Raw genomic sequence first — 17,268 nt, forward strand, 5'->3', positions numbered from 1 at the left:
TCATAATTTAGATACGCCAAACGCACCTCACAGCACCGCACCACAGTTTTAAAAATGATACGCCAAACAGCTTTTTTGCGTTCCAACTCACCTCACAGCACCACAGTTTTTTACCTCACAGCACCTCACCACACCTCACAACAGTTGACAGCACTCACAAACAAACCCATTACAATTCTCTACTACTGCGTTTGTGAGTGCTTTTTCGTTGTTGTGGTGTAGTTTTTTGTCATTTTCTGTTGTGGTGTGTTATTTTCTCTATGTTTTGTACGTGCACAAGTGGCGTGGTTTAAAAGCTTTTGGGAGGTTTAACAGTATGTTTGCAGTGCGTTTAGGTACACCTCACCTCACAGTACTACAGCTTTTTACCTTGCAACACCTCATCTCACCTCACAGCACTCCCAAACGGACACAATTTATGTTGAATCGTCTCACGTAATCAAATTAGGTCAATTATTTTATTTTATATTAATGTACAATGTAAACATTAAGTGATTTTATATTAATATTATTAGTCATCTAATATAACCGTAATTTAGATACGCCAAACGCACCTCACAGCACCGTACCACAGTTTTAAAAGTGATGCGTCAAACAACTTCGCGTTTAAACTAACCTCACAGCACTACAGTTTTAGACCTCACAGCACGTCCAAACGGACACTTTGTCTTTTGCAAGGACGTGAGGTGATTTTGGTCCATTAGATGAGATGTTTTGGCATTTTGCCATTTTTTTTATCTTCTTTTTCGTCCAAATGTTACACTTGTTGTGCATCCATGATGAAAACCTTGATCTTAACATAATTATGAACAAGGTTGAGTTGAGAGAAAACTCTCACTTTTGAGAACAAGTCTCGATTTTTGTTTAATTTCTTTGATTGATCCAAATAAGTACAATTCTATCAGCTTATATAGTCAAAGCAAACAACCCAAAACCTACTCAAACTAGAATACCAAAACTATATAAAAAATTACTTTATACCTTAATGCGCGGAACCAACTTCTAAGTTAGTCTAATTAAAAGCAAATACCAATAAGAAAATAAATACTAAACAAATATTAATTGGGAGTAAAAGCTAATAATATAAGAAACTAAACTAACTAGAACTTGTCTTTCCTTGGTGCTCATCATTCCATCCTTCTTCAAGACAAGACTATCCATGTCCACAAGGATGAAACTGCATCTTGAACAGCTTTCTAACCACTGCATCAACCTCCCCTTATTGAAAAAAACTCGACTTCGAATTTTAGAAAATAATAGTGGTAAAAACCCTGTCGAGAATAACATCATTGATACGAAGAGACATGTCTCCTACCAATACTTCCTTAAACTCTCAACTTCAATTATCAAAAAAACCGAAAGATTCTTGACCTTGCCAAACTAGTTGGGAATGAAAAATCAACACATTCAATAAACACCATAATATTGTCGGGATTTGCTAATTGAATAATGTTTGATTTTTTCTCCAATATTTCTTCCTTGATCTCTTCTTGTAGGAACAAATCTTCTTCGTCCGGATAATCATCGAATATTGGCCGATAATTCATATATTCCTATATCAATAGAATTCACGTTCAAGTCTTCCTCTTTTTCTTCATCGAAAATAGACATTGATAATTTATTTAGATCATATTTGCTCTTGACAAGTAAGTCGTCAATCTTATATAGCCGTTGTCGGATTAGGGCAAACTGCTATTGAATCTCCATGCGAAACACTCGAAGGTTGACTTTGATATGATCCTTGTTAGAACCCATGATGACTTCTCTCAATGAAAGCACCAATGATGAAAACCTTGATCTTAACAGAATTAAGAACAAGGTTGGGTTGAGAGAAAACTCTCGGTTTTGAGAACAAGTCTCAATTTTTGTTTAATCTCTTTGATTAATCCAAATAAATACAATTCTACCGGCTTATATAGTCAAATCAAACAACCCAAAGCCTACTCAAACTAGAATACCAAAACTATGTGGGAAACTACTTTATACCTTAACGAAAACTCAACTCCTAAGCTAGTCTAATTAAAAGCAAATACCAATAAGAATATAAATACTAAACAAATACTAATTGAAAATAAATAATAATAATAATATAAGAAACTAAACTAACTAGAACATGTACTTCCTTTGTTCTAATCAATCCATAATGACATCTATCACCCATTTCACTTCACTGTACGAAAAAGCAATAGAGAATGCTACTATTGACAACCCTCATTCATGCACCGCAGAAGAGACCCTTCAGTGCATTAAGCAAATTACAGCTTCCGAGGCATTTATTCCGTGTTGTTCGTGTGGGAGTTGCTTCATGTCAAACCCCTCTTCGCTCTCTCCTTCCACAACAACATCCGTCGACGCGCTTCCATGACAATATCCTCGGTGAATTCTCACTTAGAGGCTCTTGCCTTTGTGAAATCAGGTTTGCGTATATTTTACACATTCCTGATCTCACTCATTGTGGGAGTCTTGTGCATGAAAATTATTTACCTTTTTTCCTGGTCCTTCCATGCTATGTAGATAATGACACATCATCAAAATGGTAATGACTCTCTTGACTCGTGCTTAAATCAACATGATGTGAAAGATTGAAGAAGAAGAAGGACTTGCTCTCATTTGTATTGATCAAAGTTAGCTCCAGGCAACGGCTAGAAGCTGTATAAATATTTACAAGTTTTGAACTGTCAACGGCTATAAGGTTGACAAACATTTATTTGAAATAGAAATGATAAAAGACAATGGGCCAGAGAAAAGATTGGCACCTTAATTAAAATGAAACAAGACAAAGCCCATTAAGAATAAATAAATGAACAAGCCCAACTAATGGAGGACCACCAGAGGAAGTAAGCCCAAGAGAAAAAGCCTTAGCCAGTAGCCACCACTTGATGAACTGGAGTAGAAGACGATGCTAGGGCCTACTTCTTCCATAGAGTTCTTCAAAGGTGAGAAGATTGCACTACAAGATGAGGATGTAAGGTCCATATCTTATCAGTCATTCAATTCTCTCAGAGCCCACTCTCAAAAATCTGTCTCAAACCCCAGTAACATTGAACAAGAAACCAGTCTCCCAATCGGGACACAAAAAGGAACAAGAAATGAACTCTGGAGTCTGAAGCCTTTGGGTTTGTTAATTCATTTCAATAAGGGCCCATAATGGTGGCCTGGAGCTGGATCATTCACAGCACAATGACTAATGATATTCCTAAAGACGTGTCCTAGACAAGAAAAGAGACCTGGCAGAATTCGATTAGTCACTGGCCCACTGCAGATTTTCCAAATCTCATCAACTAATTTTATGATGAAAGTCCATGACACGTATAAAGCACAAAACTGACACGTATCAAAATTGAAGTATAGAATGATCAAACATTTAATTTTTCCTGCGTGCACCGGCACCAACATTAACGGAAAAAACCAACCCTTATCCGTTATTAACAAAAATGTTGTCTGAACATAGAATGGAGCGTGTGGCCTGTGTGTCTCCGCTTCCCAAGAAGCTGCACGTGGTTTTGGACGCGCATTTTTTGACAATTTGACTGTTTGCTTCTAATTAATACTTCTTTTTCCTTCGCTTTCTTTCTTAATCTCACCGACATTTTTGACTGTTAGGTTGTTTGCGTACGTTTGGTGTTTGGAAAAAAAAAAGGTCCACTTCAATCCTCCGTAAATGAAGGTAGAATTTTCATTCTCAGCTTTAATGTCTAAACTAGTTACATGCCCGCGCTTCGCGCGGTACATATTTTGATTGGAAAATAAATATGTGTGAAATTTTTTCGATATTTTGTTAACATGAAGAGCAATAGAGCTTTAATTGTAGAAAATAAAGATGATTGTGAGATGGAGATAAAATATGTATAATACCTGTTTTTTAATTTGTTAAGAAAAAAATTTTCTAATAAGGTGTAAGAAATTTGATGCATAAGGAATAAGTATGCTAAGAGTTTATCAATTTTTATTTGCGTCGCTAGTATCTACAAAGTGTTATAGGTCACCAAAGACATGTTTATGAGACAATATTGTATGATTAGTACAACAATCTTTACAAAGTGACATTTAATATCGAGAAATACAATGTAGCATAAGTAGTATTTTTAAAATTATATTTTTGGAATAAAATTCTTAATATTTTTAGAATAAGATTTTTGAATTTATATTTTTGAAATGTTATGTATGACTGGTAGATTTATGCCTATAATCACTTTGACCTTCAACAACTCATTGAATTCTACCATGCTTTCCTGTCACCACTTACATGTTCCAATACCAAATGGGTTGAATTTACTTACACATTAGAACAATATAGCATGAGAAAAGCCTCTCATGTTGTGTATGCTGCAATCCAAACAGACTACTAAACCTAGCGAAACTCTAAACATGCACAATCAATCAACTAAATATTACAGAAACACACAAAATACATCAAAAACACACAAAATGATAAAAACACACAAAAATCCCCACAAAATGATGGTAATTAATGCTAAAAACACACAAAATGTTTTCAAACTAAATACTACAAATGAATTTCATTGAGTCATATCAAAAGACTCTCATAATTAGCAATACATGACCTTTGAGAAACCAAAACAACATCAAACCACTCCTATGAAACATTAATTCTCATACAATTCAATATGATTTTTAAATTATTTGAATACTATTAATTGTATGAGTGTGGTTGTGGGTCTTAAAGTGTATGAGTGTGGTTGTGGGTATTAAAGTTTTGCAATACATTTATGTGTGTGGTTGTGGGTCTTCAAGTTTTCTAATATATTTTTAAATTTTATTTTGTCTATATAGGCTTTTTTGTAAAGGCGTCCAGTGGCACCATGAATTGAGGAGAAGCCTTGTGGATCCTTAGCTTTATATATATAAATTGATATATATAACCACTTGTCGTCGTAGATAGGATTGTTGGTTATCTCTTCGGATTTAGAGAGTACGATATCCGAGATCGAGAATTTAAACAATCAACTTGGATATTTTTCTATAAAATCTTGATTATGGGTTTGTCCCGCTTCCAAGTTTTCAATCGCATGAGCTTCGCCCTAGTATTACTAATCGTCAATCTGATGTAGCTCGAAGTTTTGACCCACTCAAATGTTCAAAGAGCATGTTAGGTTGAGTGATTACTTGATTACCGATATGGATAATATAAAAGAGATGATGCACAAAAGAACATCTATCACGCTTACGTGTTAATAAATGTTTAATATTCATTTTCCTAAAGCAAAGATTTAGTTTCTATGAGATTTTATTTTTACGGGAGATTTGACTGATCAACATAAATATGTTATATGTGTATATGTTCCATTGATTTATTATATTTATTATGCTGTTGAATTAATAATTTTATTAAACAAATCTTCTTTTTTGCCAGTTTATTTTGGAAAATACAGTAAAAATGTGAAATGAAACAATGATCTCGTTATACTTTTTGCTAGTAGATTTGGAGAGACAAAGCTAATTTCGGAAATTCAGATTGATTCTTACATGATTTCAGTGTTCTAATTAAAACTTCTTGTTGAAGAGGTGGACAAAGTTATGCAAAAACATAACAAAGCAAAAGACTATAAAAGACATATGATTATGTGGAAGAAAAAGTGCCTATGATTATCGTTTATTACTTTTCTTACTTTTTTCCAGAAAACGTGGTTCATTCTGCATCACTTTGTTAGTTTGTTTCCCATGTAAGTTTCTCAACCTAATAAAATATTTTCCGGGTGAATGCAAACAATCCGACGATCCACATGTCAACTACTGATACGATTGATTGAGCGGTAAGCCTTCAAGAATCCTACCCCAGCTTTTAGTCTTAACACGGCTTCCAATAAGCTGTTGCAGTACGTGAACTTTGTTCCTACGACACCTAACATGTTGACTAGACATGACTTATTTTTCTCATCCACATTTTCTAACAAATTATTTCATACTAAAATATTTTACTGCAATTGCATCTGAGTGTTTTCAAATCCTTGTATCTAATTTTCTTTTAAAAATTAAATTTATTGTTCATCAATTTATAACTAAAATAATATCAAAAAAATGGGACTGTCACTTCGGGATAAGGGCTGTAGTTACTTCAGATATTATTAGAATTAGAAATATATTTTTTGTGTTATTTAGTATTTTGAATCATCATAATGTTATATAATATAAATGATTTTGAAAAAAAAAATCATAAATCCTAATCAGTAAATCCTAAACTGTTAATTTAAACCCTAAATCATATCTTAAATTCTAAATTCTAAACCCTAAACACTAAATCATAATTCCTAAATACTAATAACACGAAAAAAATTAGAAGAGAAAAATTATTTGCGGAGAATTAGAGCTGTATAACCACAGCTAAAATCACTACAGCCACACTTTTTTCCTGTCACTTTCGAATCAGATCTGTCAAAGCTGACGTAATATTAGGGTCATTTGTTAACGCGTTCCACCGAACGAAAATTTGGTCGTTTCTCACGCCTGTACTAACTACCTGCGCCACCATGTTGAGGTGGTTAATCTTGATTGGTTAGAGTGTTAGTTGATCCATTCGACAGTTGAAGCCGACAGTTACAACGGTTTCAAGACAAATCGATAGCTTAACTAACAAGCATACCACGTGGCACATTTGAACAGGTCCACATTATCCTTATCTCTTTATTTATTTTTTTAAATGTAAGACTCTATAGTCTTGTTGGGTCGGTGGCCGTGGTTGAAGATAGTACTGTAATTGTACACGTGGCAAGGGTCGGCAAGCAATTGTTACATTTCTTTACAGTTTAATATCGTAAATTATAATATATTTTCTTAATTAAAAAAAATGGAAAGTAGTATATACAAATACAACTTGGAAGAGGATCAGAGGCTGGAGTTAAAGCGAGGCCCGCCCGAATCTTTTTTTAGAGGAAGCCCACTTGATTTTTTAATAAAGAATAAATGAATAATAGTATCACATCCGTTTAGTTGTCGTTTTGACGTCGGGGACCATCATGAATCAAATTCCAGGGTAGCTGAGGATGTTGGCTAGTTATTACATTTATATATTTTTTTAAAAAGAATAAAATAAGTATATGTAGTCATTATCTTTTTTTAAAATACTGTTAAAAAATATATTTATCATTGGAATCGAACATTGATCACACATATGCAGTCATTATCATTTGGGAGTTAAAACATTGGTAACCCACGAGGATTGAAGTGGAAGAAGATATAGATGAAAAGCTAATTGTATTTCTTAATTGAGACCTAGTACAATACACTACTTAAATTATGTACAAAGAATAAAATAATGTAAAAGATATACTGTACAAGATATTTGGCTCCAAAGGGGAAGTAACTCCCGCCTAAACTATCACAAGTATGTAACATTATTAACATTAGGTTGACTATGAGTCGTGTAACACCCCCCTTCAAGGTGGACGGTGGGGATCCACAACGTTCAGCTTGCTTAAAAGATACCGAAGTTGAATAACAGTGATTGGGCTTTGTTAGAAAATCACTTGGTTGTTCTGTGGAAGCTATGTGAAGGAGACGAACAAAACCAAGCTGGACCTTCTCTCGAACAAAATGACAATCGATTTCAATATGTTTAGTGCGCTCAAGGAAAAGGGGATTAGACCCAATATGGATCGCTGCTTGAAAATCACAATATAAGGAAATAGGCTGAGGATGTGGTTACACAAATTTTCTACATAATGAAGTTTTCTCTTGCTTGTCTTTTGACAATGGTCGTGGTTTTTCTCCGATTTTGGAGTTTTCCACATAATTCTTGTGTTGTGATTGTTGCTCTTCTCAGTTTCAATTTCTCTATTGTCGTGTTAATTAATCTATCAAGGAGGAGAGTGGGTCTAAATTCCAACATTTGTCTATGCATCACATGATCGAAAATGACATGTAACCCATCAATTTGGTAGCCCATGGGAGCCCAACATGTTTATTCCATTGATTTAATCAATGTCATAATTTTATTTCTACTCTTTTATCTCATAATTCATTGTCCAAAATTTATTGTTTTAATATATATTCTATTATGTTTTCAAGCATAGTCTAGAATTCATTGTTTTAGTTTTGAATTCATTTGTTTTTGAAATTCCATTGAAAAAAAAAATGAAATTAAGAAATTCCATTTAAAAAAACAATGGAATTAAAAAAAAAAGTTTTAAAATTTCGTTTAAGAGACTTGAACTCCCATGAGCTATTACTATATGAGTTATCTAGCACTACTGTCACATGATTGATGATTAAACACTTTAAAAATGTATGGGTGTTTTTGTAATTTAAGGATTACTTAAGGGGATTGTCAGAATTTTCTCATTTTTGTCTTATTATTGCTTTACATCCCATGATCGGAATATGCAAAAAGCTTGCAACATTTGTTCTTTTATTCTTATTCTTATTTTTTTTAATTATTCTTATTTTTTATTTTTTCGCTTGGGTTGGGTTCCTTCTTCTTCTTAATGGAGAAGTTAGGTCAAAGGTGTCAATTTGGTCTGTAGATGAGATAAGAGATGCATGGCAAAAAAAGGTAATGCCCAACCCATTTGGTATATTCGAAGCATTTTATATTAACTAGCTTACTTTTATAAGAACCACGAGTAATTCAGATGTCATTAGTATCTCATAAAAATCTTGAGTTCAAGTTTCTCCACCCCTTCTCCTGTATTCAAAAAAAAAAAAAAAAAAAACAACTAGCTTGACCTATTTTTTATAACCTAACAGAAAATAATAAGATTATGAAAAAAATGTCAAAAAATCTAGGCAAATAGGTGGCATCATCATAGCCATAGTGGGTGTATATCTTTTTTTACTTTTATTGCATATCTTTGTTTTAGTATTTGCCAACACTTTCTAGCATATTGCATTTGGTCATATAAACACGAGCATTTCTAATATGATTGAAGATTCATTTGGAAGAATATAGAAAATTTAAGGTCCCCAAGGAATTTTGTTTGATGAAAACCCTAGAAACCCTAGAGACCGTCCATGATATTTGTGAAGGATATGGTCACACGTACGTTTTGGACATTGACACCAATATGGTGAACCAATTTGTTGGTATTACTCCTAAATATTCTCTCTTTATGAGTTCATGGATTCACTTCAATTTGAAGGAATATGTTAATGCAAGTGCACATGACATTGGACCCACTCTTATTTATTCCTATTTTTTTAACCTTAAAACGAGAATGGTTAAAAAAAAAAAAAGAACCACAAATGAAATTTATGTATCACCAAACCAATTGAAAAATAATAAATGAAATTAAATTCATGTTAAATAAAGAGTAAAATTAATAATATTATTGTGGAGTTTAAATGTTGTGTTTCACCCATAAGTTTGCTTACTTCCCACCAAGAGCAATACCCTTATGGTCATATAATAGATTTTGACCCAATTTACTCTATCATCAGGTAAAATTTTTTCATGCACACGGTTTTGATAACCCCAATTTAGACCCATATTGAATATCCAAAAAATAAAATTCATAATTAGAAAGTAAATTCTCTTCAATAGTACAATGGCCCCAAAAAGTAAACATTCAAATATGTTTGTTAGTATAAACATTGACAAAAACAAGAGGACCACACTAATTTAATTTTGGGTCTCACTTTTTACACTTTTCTACGTGGCAATTTATGAGATGGTCAAATCTCACAATCTAATGGGGCCCTGTCGCCTAGATCTAGATGCATGTTACATTTGTCACCTTTTAAGCTTCCAAATCACCAAATTGTCTACAACTAACATGGATAAACACTAATATTTCAATTGGATAACCTTAATAAAACAAATTTTCCTTCTCTAGAATAACCTTGATCTTTTTTATTTTTTATTTTAGATAATTTAAAATTAATCTCACTTTCCTCCCAATTTCATGCATGGTAGCCTATAAATACCATGACAAACCTTCCCATTTGTGCTCACCATTGAAGCAGTAAACAAAACACACAAAAGGCAAATCTTCCGAGATTTACTCATCACAAACACAAACACAATCGAATCAAAGTTTAATTGATTCTTCTTTCCAATTAAAGTTTTTTTCAGAATCTTTTTTTTTTATTTATTATTTCTTCACTTGCTCATACTTTCTCTATTTAAGTCACCAATTACTCCTTCGCATCTCTCACATCCTCCCAATTGATCCTTTCTTACCTGTTCTTCTCAATTTTTTTGTGGGAAAAAAGAATTTCCAGTGTTTTCTTAGGGTTCAGTATCATCATAAATGGCTCCAAGCCTAAGCAAAGCTAGTTCTGGTGCTGCAGCCCTTGTTGATGGCTACAAGCAATCTCCAATCACTCTTGAAGACTCCACTTTCATGGCCAATGGTCATGTTTTTCTCTCTGATGTCCCTGATAACATCACAGCCACTCCTTCTCCCTACACTTCAATCTCCGCCGTTGGATCCTTCATAGGGTTTGAATCCAAAGAGTCCAAAGACAGGCATGTGGTCCCCATCGGAAAATTGAAGGACATAAAATTCATGAGCATATTCAGGTTCAAGGTTTGGTGGACTACCCATTGGGTCGGGTCCAATGGAGGAGATCTCGAGTCAGAAACCCAAATCATGATCCTTGATAGGTCGGATTCAGGCCGGCCTTATATCCTTCTCCTTCCAATCATCGAAGGCCCATTCCGTGCCTCGCTCCAGCCCGGATCCGACGACAACATTGACATCTGTGTTGAAAGCGGGTCGACCCAGGTGTCCGAATCCGGGTTCCGGAGCGTCCTATATATTCATCCGGGTGAAGACCCGTTTACCCTTGTGAAGGAGGCTATGAAGGTCATTAGTGTCCATTTGGGTACTTTCAAGCTATTGGATGAGAAGGACCCACCAGGTATTGTTGACAAGTTTGGTTGGTGTACATGGGATGCATTCTACCTTACTGTGCACCCTCAAGGTGTGATGGAAGGTGTGAAGGGACTTGTTGATGGTGGGTGCCCACCTGGGCTTGTGTTGATTGATGATGGTTGGCAATCAATCAGCCATGATCATGATCCCATCACAACAGAAGGCATGAACCAAGCTGTTGCAGGTGAACAAATGCCATGTAGGTTACTGAAATTCCAAGAGAATTACAAGTTTAGGGACTATGTTAGCTCTAAGGGCAGTTGCTGTAAGAAAGAGAAGGGTATGGGTGCGTTTGTTAAGGACCTTAAGGAGGAATTCAAGACTGTTGATTATGTCTATGTGTGGCATGCTCTTTGTGGGTACTGGGGTGGGCTTAGGCCCAATGTTCCTGGACTGCCTGATGCTGTCGTCATCAAGCCGGAATTGTCACCGGGCCTACAGGCCACCATGGAGGATCTTGCCGTCGACAAGATCGTTAATAACGGCGTCGGACTTGTGCCGCCGGAGTTGGCTGATGAGATGTATGAAGGGCTTCACGCTCACTTGGAGAAGGCTGGGATTGATGGTGTCAAGGTGGACGTTATTCATGTAAGTTCTAACCTACACTATTTTTTTTTTTCTAATTTAATACATATTTATTATTTTTTAATGGTACGTTACTACGTTTAATAGTTATTTATTTATTTATTTGACTTAATTTATTTGGTCGGCACGCAATTACAATTTTGAAGTCTCACGTTATCGGTTTCAAGAAATATTTGTTAATAAAATAAAATATCATTATTACTTTCTCTTTTTCAAAAAAGAATCAGTTATTGTGTTTTTATGGTGTTTAATTATATTAATCAGTACACCTGAGCCATTAGTTGAAATAAGAAGGATGGTGTGTATCACCATGGTGATTAGGGTTTCGGTTTTTTTTTTAAAAAAAAACATGAATAAAGACTTAATTAGTTGATTAATTGAAATTTTACAGCTGCTGGAGATGCTATGTGAGAACTATGGAGGAAGAGTGGATCTTGCAAAAATATATTTCAAGGCTTTGTCATCCTCAGTGAACAAGCACTTCAATGGCAATGGTGTTATTGCAAGCATGGAGCACTGTAACGATTTCATGTTCCTTGGAACAGAATCCATTTCTCTTGGTCGTGTCGGTATGTCTGAATTTTCATCAACTTTTTTTTTATTTTTATTCTTAAATAGACATATGGGCCGAAGTTAAGGCCCAATACCAAGTTCATGATTCTGATCATGGGCCCAACTATGTAAAACAGGTGATGATTTCTGGTGCACTGATCCATCTGGTGATCCTAATGGGACATTTTGGCTACAAGGGTGTCATATGGTGCACTGTGCCTACAACAGCTTATGGATGGGCAACTTCATACACCCTGACTGGGACATGTTCCAGTCTACACACCCTTGTGCGGAGTTCCATGCTGCTTCCAGGGCCATTTCTGGTGGTCCAATTTATGTCAGTGACTCAGTTGGCAAGCACAATTTCGATGTCCTTAAGCGTCTCGTCTTGCCCGACGGCTCCATCCTTCGCTGCCAATACTATGCCCTCCCAACCAAGGATTGCCTCTTTGAAGACCCTCTCCATGATGGCAAAACCATGCTCAAAATCTGGAATCTCAATAAGGTAACCATATATAATTTTGCCAGTTTTCATCACATATGCTACTAATGGGCCTCATTGATTGGGCCAAGCTCACTAGTCCATTGGGCCTTAAGCCCACCTTGCTAATGGGCTATATCTAATTTGTGCAGTATACTGGAGTGATTGGAGTATTTAACTGTCAAGGAGGAGGATGGTGCAAGGAGACAAGGCGCAACCAATGTTTTTCACAATACTCAGTGAAGGTGTCTACCAAGACCAACACAAAAGACATTGAATGGAACAGTGGGAACAACCCAGTCTCCATTGAAGGAGTCCAAGTCTTTGCAATGTACTTTTACAAATCCAAGAAGCTGCTTCTCTCCAAGCCATCAGACAACATCGAGATATCGCTCGAGCCCTTCAATTTCGAGCTTGTGACAGTCTCTCCGGTGACTGCCTTGCCTGGAAGGTCGGTCCGATTCGCCCCAATAGGGCTAGTGAACATGCTCAACACTTCTGGTGCTATCCAGTCTGTGGTTTATGATGATGATTCTGCTCAAGTTGGAGTGAAGGGGAGTGGAGAAATGAAGGTGTTTGCATCAGAGAAGCCTTTTGCTTGCATAATTGATGGAGAAGATGTTGCATTTGAGTATGAAGGGCTAATGGTTGGTATTCAAGTACCATGGCCTAATAATTCTTCAGGCATCTCAATTATTGAGTACCTGTTTTAATTTAAATGTGGGGAATTATATTATTGTTTTGCCCTGCATTAACTATATTATGAGTAAGGTATTTATTTAACTTTTGTCTTAATTTCCAAGTGTTGGAGAAGTAAACTAATGGTGATATTAATGAAGTATTTTTAAGTTTTTAACTATCAATATTTGTCCCAATGCCTTTTTTTTTAAATATTTATTAACTTTTGTTTACATTAATGGCTATTTTTTGGCTGCTTCGGGTGTTTATGTTTCATAATTAAATAGTTGTCTATCAGATATCCAGTTACACTTTATCAAAATTGCAAATACTTTTTTGAAATCAATAGGAAAAAATGTCCAAATGTTAAACTTAAATGCACCGTATAAGTCACAGGGTCAATAGATGAAACAAGATACTCTAAAGAGATTTTTTTGTGTGTGGGTGGGAGGATGGGTTTCTGTTCTGTCGATGATTAGTTTTCTTTCCTAGAATATTAGAGGGCTAGGCCCCTCACTAAAGAAAAGGAGACAAAAGTGAATGTGATGGAGCCGTGGAGAGGAGCTTTTTTGGTATGTAACACTCCTGGACCAATTGATTGGGCATATAACAATCGATTTCAATTATTTAGTGATATAACATTTTGTCATTGTTGAGAACAGCGACAACCTTTTGTATTTATTGAAACAGCTATTCAGAACAGCGGCAATGTTATTTTTAACAAATTTTGCCTAAAGCCACTATTAGGAATATCGGTATTGCAAATCAAAAATATATTTAAATTGAAGCCACTGTTACAAATAGCGTTACTTAAAAAAACTGATGCCGCAATTCATAATAGCATCAATCGAATATATAAACACATCAAATATTAGCATTAGGGCAAAGTTTGGGAGAAAATAGGGAGAGCAGCAGCCAGCACCAGCAATCCCACACTTCTGATCAGCACAAGCCGTAGCCTTGCTTCATCTGCACCTCCACCCTCGTTTGCAGCCGCGACCGTGCTACTCGTCGATTGGACTTTCATTTCTTCTTAGGTAATTTGTTGTGTGATGCTTACTGTTTGGACTTGGACTGAGTTAATTGTTGGGGTATGACAATCTTGGGTCTTCTAAAAATGTGCGTTGGAATTGATTAAGTGGGTATACATATAGATTAGGTGGGTATGCCAGGGGTATGCCGCTGTTAGAAGTCTGTTTTCGAAGCATAACACAAGCTGTTTAGACACCCTCAACACATTCTATCTTCCCCTTATTTACAACATGGGCACGATATGTATTGCATTCATTGTCATCTCTCAAGCCAACCGTATGGTGACAAACATACAAATTAACATGTCCATGTGCCACACCAATGATTGTCATATCATAATAGTCAATCTCGTCTTTCAAGTCAACAAGACCAGAAGAAAAAGGTGCACCATGTCTAAGAAATTTTGACTATGCTAAAGCAAGCATAATATGAAAGCCATTTTTCAAATAATGGTAACAATTCACTTTATTCCATGTGAGGTGGATAAGTGCAATTTTCTGCAAAGTAATCCCAGGGGATGCTTCGCGATTTCTATGGATGATTATGCGTGCCCTAGGTTGAATTGTGGTTGTTGCAACAAGTAGGGGAAGCATTTGGCTTATATGTTTCATTTGATCTAGTTCATTTGCATGCAATACTTCTAGATCTTCATCAATCTACTTTGTCTCCGTTAAAATATGCCCCATCTTCTACTCGAAGAGCCCTCGGACATTTTTTTCCCTTTTGAGATGCAGACACTCATAAATTGTTTCATGAAGCTCTCAATTCTTGCGCTACACATGTCATATATTTGTATAAACTATGAAAAACTATCTGCCTGTGAAGTTTTACAATTATTCATCATGAAATGTCATTCATGTAAGTTCACATGATGCAATACTATGCTTCATGTGATAGTTGTACATATATATAATATTGATGTGCCAAATATATACATACATTTATGCATCTTTTACACATAAGTTCATCCCATTTTTAGTTTATTAAGAGTTGATATTCTAAGAAAACTATATTTACATATTGTAGGTGTCAAGGCAAGAAAGTGAGGAAAATAGTGCAAAATGAAGATTTGGACTCCAGAAGCGATTTCCGATCAATCGGAGTCATTCCCGATCGATCGGATTTGCCAAAACAACCTTGAATTAGTGAATACCAGATTACATTTACGATCGATAAAAAAAGTGTTTGATCAATCGGAGTTACTATTCACAGCACGGGCAGTTTCGCGAAAAAGTTCTTAATTCACGTGTTTTTGAGCCAAAACGACGTAAGAGTTTGGGGAAGTATAAAAGGGCATAAAATAGGGTTTTGGGGGTGTTCTTGGAGCTGAGATTCATTCTCTACCTTGGAGGCCACCATTAGAGCTTGGAGGAAAAGAGGGTTCATAATGAGATTTTCTCCCTCCTCTTTTATCTTAGTTTTTATAGTTGATTTCCATTGCTTGATGATGTATCTTGACTCTATGAGTGGCTAGATTTCTTTATTAGGGTCTTAATGTAACCAAACCTTGAAAATTCAATAAACTTGGTTTCCTTATTTCTTAATTTCTCTCTCTTATTGATTGTCTATGGGTGTGCTTAATGCTTTTGGATGCTTGATCACCTTCTAAATGATTTGTTGCATAGATTGAGACCGGAAGGAGATTTCTAGGGTTTGTCTCAAGTCATAGATGACATAGGGTGCATGAACCATAGAAATATAAGGGCGTGACCTATACAATCGCTAAATGGTTGATCCACAAATCTTACTGAGTCTTTATCTTTTGAATCCGATTGTTAGATATAACAGGGATTAGAGATAGAGATACTTTCGGTGTGACTAGACATAGAGTATTGGATATGTTAGGGAGACCGATTGTCATTATTGAGAGAGGAATTAGGGATTAAGGGACCAAGTGAGTTGAATTGGATAGGTGAGATGAAATTAAGTAGCATAGTGATGCTCATCTTTGATTACCTTTGTGTTTACTTAATTGTTCTTTTGTTCTTTGTTTTAGTTTAGTTAAAAACAAACAAACCACTCATCCTTTTCACCCAATTTACGTATTTGTTGCTTGTTTGATATTAATTAAGGCACCTATCTAATTATATACACTATGCTTTATGTCATAGTTGTATGTATATATAACATTATATATAATGTGTTATCATGTGATAGGTTTACATGTGTATATTTACAATATATGTATCCATATAGATAGTTCGCATATTATGTGGATGAATTTGGAGCGGCCGGGCATATCCACACCCGCTCCATGCAATTAATTATTAGGATCCCTAATATATATTATTTCATGTTAAAGTGAAATTTTATCAAAGTTCATATCATGTTTCATTAGTACAAATAAATAACTAGATAATGGTTTATGAACTCAATTTTCATCTATATATATATAAAAGTAGAAGACACCTTCAGTTTTTTTCTCTCCCAAACTTCTAAGATTTTTACAATATTAATTTTTTTTCCTTCCTCAATCAATATCAATATTAAAATATTTTTAAATCAAAGAAAGATATAGTTCATAATAGCATATACAGAGAATGTTAACTCAAAAAAACTAACAAAATATCCTTTTAACCAACTATATGATTTTTTTTTCAGATTTTTAAAAATATATTCAAAAAATTATGATAATCTTCAAAAATATAGGAGTCATCATTCGGTAAAATGATTTCATCATTTATCGTTAACCAAGAGTAATAATCAACAAATCATTTGGCATCACCCAAAAAATTCATATTTTTATTTCTTAATATCTATTATTAAGTTATTATTTTCATAATTTTCATTTATCTTTTACACATACTCAACATAATTTAGATTTATTATTATATACAAAGTCATACATATTACAATAATTTTTCTTTTTTTGTTGGTAAAAGGTTAAATTGGTACTCTATCTAAAAGAATAAATGGTGAATAATTTTTTTATTTTTATTTTATTTTATTTTAAAAGATATAATGAACATTACAGAAAAATATTATTAAATTTAATTTTAGGTTGAAGGATTTTATTGGAATAAGTTTAAGTTAATGGTCAAAAGTAATATTATCCTATTTTAAACATTTAAAACACTTTATTAACTAATGTGCAAGTATTTTGAATAT

General features: G+C 34.7%; 1 protein-coding gene across 1 annotated transcript; it reads left to right on the forward strand.

Annotated features, from left to right (window-relative positions):
* Positions 1-9,909: 9,909 nt before the first annotated feature.
* LOC120008867 (probable galactinol--sucrose galactosyltransferase 5) lies at positions 9,910-13,313 on the forward strand. The gene is made up of 4 exons (XM_038859230.1): positions 9,910-11,420; positions 11,809-11,986; positions 12,107-12,474; positions 12,603-13,313. The coding sequence occupies exons 1-4, from the start codon at positions 10,206-10,208 to the stop codon at positions 13,161-13,163; spliced, it is 2,322 nt and encodes a 773-aa protein (XP_038715158.1). The 5' UTR covers positions 9,910-10,205; the 3' UTR covers positions 13,164-13,313.
* The last annotated feature ends 3,955 nt before the right edge of the window (positions 13,314-17,268 follow it).

The sequence above is a fragment of the Tripterygium wilfordii genome, chromosome 11, assembly GCF_013401445.1.
Source record: "Tripterygium wilfordii isolate XIE 37 chromosome 11, ASM1340144v1, whole genome shotgun sequence".
NCBI classification, from domain to species: domain Eukaryota; kingdom Viridiplantae; phylum Streptophyta; class Magnoliopsida; order Celastrales; family Celastraceae; genus Tripterygium; species Tripterygium wilfordii.